Source organism: Gymnoscopelus braueri (genome assembly GCF_963280865.1).
Source record: "Gymnoscopelus braueri genome assembly, chromosome: 11".
Taxonomy (NCBI): Eukaryota; Metazoa; Chordata; class Actinopteri; order Myctophiformes; family Myctophidae; genus Gymnoscopelus; species Gymnoscopelus braueri.
In genome coordinates this window covers 40,729,869-40,741,819 of record NC_137613.1, presented here as the reverse complement: position 1 = coordinate 40,741,819, position 11,951 = coordinate 40,729,869, and the positions used below count along the sequence as shown (strand labels likewise).

Below are 11,951 nucleotides of genomic sequence, written 5' to 3'. Positions count from 1 at the left end.
GCTCACTCTCTCTCACACACACACACACGCACGCACACGCACGCACGCATGCACGCACACTATGCGCACGCACGTACGTACGCACGCACACACACAAATATATGAACAGACGTGCACAAAAGGGCAGAACTACCACACAAGCCTGGGTCAGAGCGTCTGTAAACCGATCCTCACAGTCTGAGCACATCCTCTGTGTGCCGGGGACCCTCTCTCTGCCTGGCTTACACACACACACACACACACACACACACACACACACACACACACACACACACACACACGCACACACGCACGTGCGCACATACGCACACGCAGAAACACACACAAGCTCGTCCTTAGACACACACGTACACACACACACACACACACACACACACACACACACACACACACACACACACACACACACACGCACACGCACATTCCTCCACATAGGCTCTGTGAGGGGCAGGCTCAAGAGTGTGCTGGAAGCTTGGAGCTGTTCCTCACTCACAGTGTGTCTCTCACTCTCTCCAAGCGCTTATAGTCACAGAGCAGAGAAAGAGAAAGTCAGGGCAGGGAGAGAGAGAGAGAGAGAGAGAGAGAGACCAGGGGAGGTCTGACGACTCGACCCACACACCAGGCTCTGATATTTAATCAAATAGACTGACAAGGCGAATACAAACACAGTCTGCGTCTGGATGTGATATGATGTCTACTGCGGGATGACCGAGACCTTCTGTTATAATAGGACCGAGCTGTCATACCACGTGTGTGTGTGTGTGCAACTTTCACTGCCAGGATGGACTTCTGAAGGACTTCTGGAGTGGCTACTACTCAGAACCACATATGCCTGCGTTTGTTTGTTTGTGTGTGTGTGTGTGTGTGTGTGTGTGTGTGTGTGACAGATCGGGGGAATTAAAGAGAAACCGGTGACTATGCTCTGCAGACGTTTTCCCCTCTGGAGGTCGTGCATAAGCACGGACGGTGTTCCTCACCGATTTCTGATCCCCAACCAGTGACCAGCAACACGACCGACCAACTAAACACTGTCAGACTGCAGTGAAGAAGACACTGACGGGAACTTCCACATATCTCTCAGCTCAGCTCAGCTCTCACCCAAGGTCTGGTATGATGTTGTGGCGCAGGCTGGCCTGCCACTTGCTCTCGCTGGCAGCCCTCCTGGTGATTGTGAGCTGTGGAGTCGGGGAGCAGAGGAGAGCGACGGAGAACGCCGGCAGCACGGGACAGGGCAGCGCAGGTGGCAGCACAGGTGGCAGCGCGGGAGGCACCAGCAGTAGCAGCGGCAGTAGCAGTAGTAGCAGTAGTAGTAGTAGTAGTAGTAGTACTAATGCTGGGAGCAATAATAGTAAAAGACAGTACCATAAGATCCAGCACGGCCAGTGTACATACACATTCATCCTACCTGAGGGAGAGGGGAACGGAGGAGGGAACTGTCGGGAGGCGAAAGCCGGTAGCACCCAGTATAACGCCAACGCTCTCCAGAGGGACGCCCCGCCACCAGAACAGACGGACTTCCCCAGCCAGCGGATCCAACAGCTGGAGCACATAATGGAGAACTACACTCAATGGCTGCAAAAGGTAAGGTGGGGTCCACCAATGGGTCACCCTCATGCCTGATTTTTTTTGCGTGCAGGTGTCCCGAACCGAAAATAGCTTGTAGATTGTCTTGCATTTAATCGGGCTTGGTGGTTTGTGTTTTTATAAGGGAATGCAGACAAGAGTTTGTAAACTTTTATTTGTTTTTGTATTGTTCAAATGTTCAGTTATCCATTTCTCCAGACTTGAATGAATGAATAACCTGAATGACGCTTTCTGTGAAAATGCACTTTACAAACGTATTAAAAGCAAAATGTGTCTATAAATGTATTATTTATAGACTAATTTTTGTATGCGCGTGACTGGGTCAGTTTCCTATGTCCTTTGATGTGCTGCAGGCTGAAGTGCGTTTATTGAGATACAGCATCTGCTTTTTCCGAGGGTGTGTGTGGTCTTGTTGAGTGTTGCCGTTTGTTTGTGGTTTCACTGGATATCTTGGCTTTATCGGGATGACGTTCTCACACCCAATTACCGGACAGGATTTGCTGTGTCAGATCATTTTTTCTGTGGTTGATGTTTTTCTACATACGTAGCTCCTCTTCAGAGCCTTTTTTTATAGTCACACAATTCTAAAAGGCCTAAGAAGTGGTCAGGGTTTAAAAGGCATATATATTCTTCCATGGGTAAGATACACTGAGTCACACTGATGAGGACACTGAATCGTATAGTGAACATAGCCAAGAAATCCACTTTTGATAATCCAGTGGCCCGGAATTACCAAGACAACCATATACAATTTATATTATCAATGCTGTGTTGTTATGTAACTGTATATACAGACTATAGTGAGCTCTGTGTGCAGCTAGCTCCTCAGTGTTCTGAGTTGCTAGTGTCTATAGGACATTGGACATGGACTCTCTTGACTTCTGGCCCAATTTCTTACATTGAACATAATATTTAAATTATAAATGTACTCAGGGGTCTTCAACGTTTTCAGGCCAAGGACCCCCTAGCTGAGAGAGAGATGAAGCAGGGACCCCCTACTCTATTATTATAGAATTGTGTTTCAGATTAAAGATTTTTTTTACTTAGTCCGCTCTTTTTCCCCTCTACACCTATAGCCTCTTTGACAAAAAATAGCCGATCTACAAGCTCTCAACGCCTCGCAGCGCGAGGCGTTGAGAGCTTGTAGATCTGCTATTTTCAGCCAACGTTCCCTTGAGAAAAGGAATTCTAGGATTCAAGTGGTTAATGTAAAAGAAAAACGAAATCCTATCACACAAAGATTTGGCAGCTTTGAGGACCCCAAGGGGTCCCGGACCCCCTGTTGAAGACCCCTGCTCTATTTTTTATTTTTTCCCAGTTCTCTGCATAGCCGTTCTGAGTGTCGGTACAAAATCCAGTGTTGAATTCCACAGATGTCCAGTGGAGTTCCACAGAGCGCCGGTCAGAGCTGTGGTAGTTATATGTCAGTCGCCCCCTTTTCTCCAGTGGGCTGTCTCTTTAATGGCAGGAAGTCAGAGAAAGCCCCCAGAGACTGACACAGAGAGAGAGAGAGAGAGAGAGGGGAAAAAAGAAAGAGAGAGAGAGAGAGAGAAAATGCTCCCTTTATTTACTCATGTCAAAGACTTGTGAATATAGCTTGAGAACATAAGAGTGGATCAAAACCACAGATACGGAATGAGCGTATATTGTTTACAAGTTGTTTATCCAAAAGCCAGCTCCACAAATACGCAGTCCACGAGTCCTATCATGTCCTTTTTTTTTGTTTTAAAGAAACGTTTTTAAAGCAATTTGTTTCAAATAACCTCTCCATAATAGGGCCGTTTATTTCATGTTGATGAATAATAAAAATGTGTTTGTTTGTGGAGCCACCAAGGTGTTGACTATACTAAACCACGGCTCTACTGTGATGTTAATGACTTAAGAAATCGTGAGGTCATCACAGATACTAGCTTGGCAGCCGAATTGCTTTTCTAAGCTTTGAGACTCGGCGTCTCTCCGAAATGAGCGGTAGACTATCTCTCTGAAATGAATACATGAATCAAATAAACAAACCTCAAACTTCACCATAGGCCCGCATATAACCAGCTCTCCTGGTCCGCCGTGCTTTCCACAATATTGTCTCTCTCAAATGAGATTAGGGGGGTCTCCCTAATCTATGATTAATTGCTTAAACATAATGGTTTATTTTTCTCTGGGGAAAAAAAATGAAGAAAAAAAAAGTTGCCTTGAGACGACACAAATAAATGCACACATAATGCCTGATGAATTTGATGGATTACTGTGGAATTGTGGGATTAATTGACCTGAACATAGTCAATAACCGTTAGCATGGCTTGAGTTCTGCTGCTCATTAGTAATCAGAGCGCCCTTCTTAACCCTTTCAGACCGGGAACAAATCTTGGGTGTCATTTTAAGATTTCTTTGGCTATTCAAAAATAGCTCATAGCGCAGCACCGAGTGCCGCGCTATGAGCTTGTAGATCTGCTGTTTTTATTTTTGAAAAATTGTGAAAATATGTGCAAATCTTTGAATATCTGTTTTTCCCTAGCGAACATTTTTAACTCTGTTACAACTTCTGGGGGGTCCCTGGAACAAAATGTTTTGAGATGGGGGTCCGTGGCCAAAATTCGTATAATTTTGGGGGTCCTTGACATGAAAAAGTTTGAGAACCACTGATTATAGCAACATTTTTTTTTCTTCAAAAAACTAGGATTTAGAAGATGTGTAGAATCCCCAGAAGCAAAGATTTGAGTTATAAATGTTTGCTTTGAAAATATATATATACAGTATATTCAAAGATTTGCTAAATTTTCACGATTTTTCAAAAATAGCAGATCTACAAGCTCATAGCGTGGCACTCGGTGCCGTGCTATGAGCTTGCAGATCTGCTATTTTTGAATATCCAAAGAAATCTTAAAATGACAGTCTCGGTCTCAAAGGGTTAAAACTGTTTGGGGCTATACTGCTACTACGCTGCCTTGTGAGCGTTTTTCATCTGCAGGGCGAGTGTAAACTTTTCACTCCTCATGTTGGAGGAAATTGACATTCCTCATCAATTAGCCAGCCATTGGTCACAGTATATTTCCACCCACGGTCGATTGAGTTTGTAATTAGGTGGAGTAATATGGGACGCTCAGTCTCTTAACAAAAGTTTCAAGAGTCTCACACAGTTAAACGGCATTCAAAATGCAGCCATGGTTGAATCCGAATGAAACATCGCAGAGGAGGAATTTCTGGGGCAGTATCTGTGTTCTATCATCTTATCAATGGACTGTACATCATTGAGTTTATCTCAAAAATTCCTGCTGAGGGATTTTTAAATGGTCAAAGTTTCAAGTTTAAGAGGTGACATAAGTTGTGCACTGGAGAGGAATAACCTACTGTACGCATAGCACAGATAAAGTAACCCACTGAGCCATAGTCGTCTATTAGACCTCCGTCTAAAACCGGGTTATAATTGGTCTAACAGTGAAAGTTTTTCTTTCGTCTAGGCTTAGCCTAGACGTTGATTAGCTGTTTATTAAGCGTCTATTTATAGACGTCTATATTATAGACGTCATTTCAACGTCTATAATATAGACGGTCTATAAATAGACGCTTAAAAAACGGCTAATCAACGTCTAGGCTAAGCCTAGACCGCTAAAAAACTTTCACTGTTAGACCAATTATAACCCCGTTTTAGCCTAGACCGCTAAAAAACTTTCACTGTTAGACCAATTATAACCCCGTTTTAGCCTAGCCCTTAGACGTATTTTAGACGTATAATAGCCCAAAAAATGCTCAGTGGGTAAATAAGTAGACTTCAAGATATGTCACGGTGGAAAATGTAAATTTAGCTTTACCTGCAATACACTGGCACATTTATTGATCTATTTACTATGAAAACTCTTACAGTGATATTTGAAACGATGGCAATATTGCACAGCAACACAGTTCGGTGGAATTTGGTTTGATTCGACAGTTTGGAAAGTCGTCGGTCTGCACAGCTCCCAATAGTGGTCCATGTGTCAACCAAGGCCAAGGGTGAAATAACACCGGTTTTATCTTTGCTCAGTGAACCTCATCCATCTGTGATAGTCCAAGTGATACTATGAAAACAGAACGGCAGCGATGGTGGACTGACGGTTTTGACTAATGAGACGTCTAGAATAACCTCCCCTCCGACGTGAAAATGGGAGCATGCGAAAGAGCCTGCCACCGCCATTAATACCATCATGCCTCTTTCCTGACACTTTGGCATCCCTCACAGGACCACAGGCCTTTTTCATTTGCTTGATAAAAACTAAATCCCATTGGATCCAAGCCTTACGTTTCTCAATGATTACCGAACAACGTTGCAGAGTTTCCCTTGTCGATGTGGTGCATCTTTGGTGCCTTCCAGCAAAACTGGAGAAATGTTAAGACACCATGGCCTTCATAACAAGTGGACAAACGCATCAGCACCAGAAGGGAATAGGTAAAGGCATTTCAGAGGGTCAGTCTTAAACACACAGTGATAATTCAGCCTAATTACCGAGTGTGGAGAGAACATCAGGATGCAGTTAACATTTTTCATTGGACAGAAGATTAAGTGTCTTGGCCCGGTCTATCTGTCTTAATCACGTAAGCCTTGACTGCTTGTCTAAGGGGGAAAGCTGGCCTTAATGTTGCTCCAGCCAGCCCTGATGAAAGAAACGCACAAAAGGATACCATACCAGATACCTCCCACCCCCATGCCTGGCCGGTCAGACCACTGTGGGGGGTAGAGAGAGAGAGAGAGAGAGAGAGAGAGAGAGAGAGAGAGAGAGAGAGAGACAGAGAGAGAGAGACGGAGAGAGAGAGAGAGAACAGAGAGTAGAGAGAGTGAGGGGGAGAAAGTCCCAGCAAACAGCTGTTGGTAAAGCAGTCTGCAATCTTTCCCTCCTCGGTCCAGGGAAGAGTATATGGTCCCTGATAACATTCCTGTTCAGTCAAAGGTGGCTTCTGTTTGTCCAAGGATTATACTTCCACAGCCCGGGCCCTGCAAAGCAGTGCATGGAGCCTTGGACGAAGAAGAAGATCGCCTCTGATCTCAGGGAGAATTAATGTAGTTGCGGGAGTGGAAGCAAGCAGGCCCCTTGTTAAAGCGCCGTGAGAAGTTTGTCGGCGAGGACGACATGTTTTGCGGGGTAATTAACGAAAAAGGCTGCTCAAATGATTTGCGTGTAAGATTAGGCCCAGTGAGCAGGGTTGCCAGATCTGCTTATTATAATTTCCCCTGCAAGATTTAATTTGAAAATAGCCGATCTACAAGCTCACAACGCGTCGCATCGCGACGCGTTGTGAGCTTGTAGATCTGCTATTTTCAAATAGCTGATGTATATGTTAAAGTGCTCATGTGGCCCATAGTCGCTTCTTTTGGGCTGGTTTTCCTAGACCTGGTTGCTTGTTTCTCTCACAGAATCTGGCAACACTGACTACGATACAAGGCCTGCGACTCTGAAGCATGTACTGTACATCTACTGTATGCTGCATTATACCCCTCTACGCCTCCAATATTTCAAGGACAATGCAGACTTTGGCAGACGAGTCCGAGTCTCCAAGCCAAATAGTGTTTCTGCACACAAGAGTCAAAGTAATAGATCTTCATATTTCCCTTGTGGTGGAGACAGTAGAGAGTGGCTGAGAACAATGTTTCTTGAGGAACGAAGGCTTGTGCCAAACGGCTGTTGAGCAGGAGGAGAAAAGTGAAAGAAGTTATATCGGCGCTGTCTTATCCCTGTGAAATTCTCATTGTTCTGCCTCTAACTTAACATGACTGCACTGATCAAAATAAACACACAGGGATTTACCCAATGAACTAGACTCTGCATCCTTCCATCCCCCGTTTCCTTGCTCATTTTCAGTATGTTGCATTGCACTTTTAATGTCTGTTACATGGTATAAATCCTACCCAATGCCTGTGTCTCCTTAATTCCTTTACATAACGGTCATAAAGGGTGAATACGGCTGTGTCTCATTTGCAAGGAAACGTCACTCACTAAATTGTGCCAATTTAGGAACGTTCCTTGTTAGATACCTGTTTTGTCCAAAAGGTGACATGAATTGAGAAAAGTAGCATCATTTTAGAGACTAATGTAAAATCTGACACAGATTGTGGCTCTGGTGTGCGGTAGGCCTACATGGTAATCAGGCCTCTCACGCACCTGGCACCAATCAAGTCTCTTGCGTCAACAGATTTATGAATTAATTTATGGACAACCTTTTCAGAGCTTTAGTTTTTTATTCATCATTTCATTTCATTTGGAAGAAGCTGAAGCTGAGGCTTAGGACGTTCAAATTAAATAAACCATTAAAATAACCGGATGTAAGAGTTGTCGGCCTCACTGCACAGCTTTATGGGATGTTTTATGCGGCCCAGGAGGGAACCACATGATGTTACATTGAATTTTTGCCAAATCAAGGTACCTAACAACAAGGATAATTCCTACTGTATGATTCCAATTGTCTTTGGAATAGCCATTTAATAGCCATCGTCCCAATAATAGATATCAAATGAGACAGAGCATATTATTTACTGTGCTGAGCGGTATCAGAGGGCCACACAGCATGCTTAGGGAGCCAAGGAGAGACCAAGCTATTTTAGGCGAGACTTCCTCTATCAGAGTTTATTTTAACTGATAACACAAGCCTAAAACCAACAATCAGATGATGCAGAGAAGCTAGGGGACACTCTAGCTGAATAACAACAAAAATCCTGACCCCCATAATTTGTACAAGTGAAATATCTATAGCTGAAGGCTGCTTACAGTAACGGTTTCCAGAAAATCGTTTTTTTTGTGTGTGTGCCTCAGTTGCACCTAGCTTCGAAGGCAAAAGAGGAAACAGAGCTTTCTGTTAAGCATGTCAAGGGAATAAGGAAATACATTACAGCAATGCCATAGCGTTTCCACATGGATGTGAAAAAGAGCCCGTTGTTTGTCAATGTTCTTGATTTTCAGGAAACGGGGCATTTAGTATTTTTGTCACAGTCGATATGGCAGCTCACTTTGTTTTTTTTTCCCCTCTCCCCGAAGTCATATTTCAGTGCGGTCGTTAGCCCCCAGCACTCTGGAAGCTTTGATATTGGGCAGAAAGGTGCACTTATAGCAATATAAGGTACTGTAATGAGATTCAATGAATGACGAAGTAAATTTCTGGCAATTTTGTTCTCTCTTGTCACTTGAGTTTCCATTACCGAGTGGCATTTGCATGTGGTTCCACTTCTCGTACTGACTCATTGTCTGCTGTGTACTGCACTTTGAACGTGATCTATTTAGCTTTAATTGTGAGGTTATTTTTGTATTTGGCTAGGTGTGCAAGGCTTATATAACACCCGAAAACAATTTCACTTGCTTGCATCTTGGCACACACAGTATTGTATCTGTAGAATAAATTGAGAATTTCCTGTGATAGATTTAGAGTTTTGTTGTGCCCCTGAGTATATTCACTTCTGGAATGGTTTTAATTTGTCTTCATTTTGGTTACCGCGGCTGTTATAAATGATGGTGTTCTGCAGTATGTCACTCAGGTGAAGCCGACTTCTTTACCATTATACACTGGTTGGAATTGATGTTTGGGTATTTTAGGCCACAGTGGCATTCAAATATTTCCTTGTATACAGTATAAGCTAAAGCAAGACCATTGCCTTTAACCCATTAAGACCTGAGGCCGATTCTAAACATGTTTTCTAAATCCTAATAGTTTTTCATTTTTTTTACATAAGAAATATAAATATATCAATATTTAAAAATACAAAAATATAGACATTTAAAAAATATAAAAAATATAAAAAATATAAAAAATATAAAAAATATAAAAATCAAAAATATCTCAAAATATGTTGTTCCAGAGATCCCCAGAAGCAAAGATTTGAGTTACAAATGTTCGCTTTAAAAGCATATATTCAAAGATTTGCACAAAATGTTCACAATTTTTCAAAAATAGCAGATCTACAAGCTCATAGCGCGGCACTCGGTGCCGCGCTATGAGCTTGTAGATCTGCTATTTTTGAATAGCCCAAAGAAATCAAAAAAAATAAAATGACACACAGATGCGTTCCCGTTCTCAATGGGTTAAATGGAATGAGCATAAATAATATTGTTCTGGGCAGGCAAGTGGAAGTCATTAGGACTAGTGTGTGTGTGTGTACTGTACTGTAAGTTACAGCTTGTAAGTGTTGCCAAAAGGGGTTCGGGGGCTATATCTCTGGCACTTGCCTCTCTGTGCTATGGGTGAGTGATTATGACCCAAATATGAGATAGTGCTGCAAGTGCTCAGGCATTGTGAAATACTAGACAATACGGTTACAAAGAGGGTTGCACAGTTAGCGAGCCAGTAATGGTGTTATCACAGTCTACTGCAACATAATCATGACCGAGTTTGAAATTATTTTCAGCCATAGAAGCCGCCGGGCGTTATCTTCCTTGTATTTTGGTTTTATAATCGTTCTCGATAAGCAGAACAGTCGATAAACATTAGTCTTTCGTATCTGCTGTTACTCATATTGCTTCAAAACTTCGGAGTTCTGTTGCATCGGGGGTTTAATCAAGGTCAGGGAGATCAAAACCCGATATTTGTTGAAGGATAAATTAAAATGAAGTGTCACCACTCTCTCCCCCAAATAGGATTCCACCTCGATGGCTTTACACAGAGTTTGCCTTTTATATATGAAATGCGCCGCTAAAACTTTTACAGCTGTTTTCCTTCCAGGAACAGCTATCGTAGAGAAAACATACGTGCGTTTTCTTTTTCTGTTTTTGGTGTGGAGTGGGAGAGAGGGGGGAGAAAGCGGGAAATACCATGTTAAGCTTTTTATGTCATCTTCGGTATTTCAGATTTGTTTTGTTCAGTTGATGGCAGTGCGTGGGCTATATAGTGGTCTGGGACTGTCCCGTTGGTCACTGGGTCCCGTCCTGACAACATCCATGAGCAAAAAACACTGAACCGCAACTTGCTCAGTTCCTTATGAGACGATGAAAGGCGTAACATGTAACACATTTAGTGAATGCAAAAAAGTCGGGTTGTTTTGGTCACCCACAAATGGCCATCTGAATCCTCTCCAAATAGGATGGGGAAATTCCTGAGGCATACCCGAATGCTGCCAACACGCTTCTCTCTGACCCCCCCCCCCCCCACCCCACCCCCCCAAACTCTGACAGATGTTGCATTGTAAAGCGGTGCAGGCCTTTGTCCAGTCAAGGCGAGGGGCTGGAGAGCTCGCTACAGAGGTTCCAAAAATACGCCGTCATTTCGACCTCATCTGCGGTTGGGTCCTCTTCATCTTCCTCTTATTCCCATTGTTAGGGATAAAATAAAAATAGAAACAAAAAAAACCCCCGTCACAATCAGCAGGGATTAAAGATTCACTTTGAATCGGCGGACCGTGAGACGATAAATAATGAGCCATAAAATCAGCCCACGTACGTATAGCGAGAAAACAGATGAGAGAGGAAGTGACTAAAGGTGAAAAAAGTTAGATATGGAAAGAGCTAGAGATATTGGGTGACAGATAAAACAGTTTGACCCGCGGTATAGCTTTTTTAAATGACTAATAGTCAGTTCTGTTGCTCTTGTTTTGTTCTCGACGCCGCCGTTGGGACGTGAGCCAGTTGTGCTCGAAGCCTTGATGTCCCATCCAGGAATGACCTCAGTTATTTATTTAGTATTTCTCCTGTCGGTGCGGGTTAGAGTTGACGGGAGAGAGCTGTTTTTTCTGCAGTTCGTATCTCGTGATGGATTAACCTGTGAGTGTCAAAACCCACACGTTTTATGGGGCTTTTCTTTAGTGGTGCAGAATGGAGAGAGAGCCCTTTACTGTCCTGTGGGTGGCTGATGCTCTCGACAGGGACGTGGTTGTGGTCATGGTCCGGCGGTTTAGCTCTGTGATCAGTGGTGCTTGTTCAACCTCCTCCACACACATTCTTACATAGATATAAAGACGGATATATACACATACAGTACTGTATGCTACGCAAACCCAAATGCTCGCACGAACACACACACACACACACACACACAGTGGTGGAAAAAGTACTCAAATGTTTTACTTAAGTAAAAGGATCAATACTGCAATGTAGAAGTACTCTACTACAAGTAAAAGTCCAGTATTCAAAATTTACTTGAGTAAAAGTACAAAAGTATTCGTATCAAAATGTACTCAAAGTACCAAAAGTAAAAGTACTAACATGTTTGAAAATAGCAGATCTACATGCTCACAACGCGTCGCGACGCGTTGTGAGCTTGTAGATCTGCTATTTTCAAATAGCCTATGTATAAAATAGGGCTACAGTGGTTAATGTATGTTTCTTAATATAATTTAATATAATGAAAAGTAATTAGAATAAGTTTTCAAATAATTGTAGTGGAGTAAAAGTACAATATTTTCCTCTGAGATGTAGTGGAGTAGA

General features: G+C 42.9%; 1 protein-coding gene across 1 annotated transcript in view; it reads left to right on the top strand.

The window, feature by feature from the left end:
- Positions 1-567: 567 nt before the first annotated feature.
- The window catches only part of angpt1 (angiopoietin 1), an 85,211-nt gene continuing 73,827 nt past the window's right edge, over positions 568-11,951 (top strand). Inside the window, exon 1 of the mRNA XM_080441777.1 lies at positions 568-1,581. Within this exon, the coding sequence (XP_080297903.1) occupies positions 1,111-1,581 (471 nt within the window). The 5' untranslated portion in view covers positions 568-1,110. The remainder of the gene's footprint in view (positions 1,582-11,951) is intronic.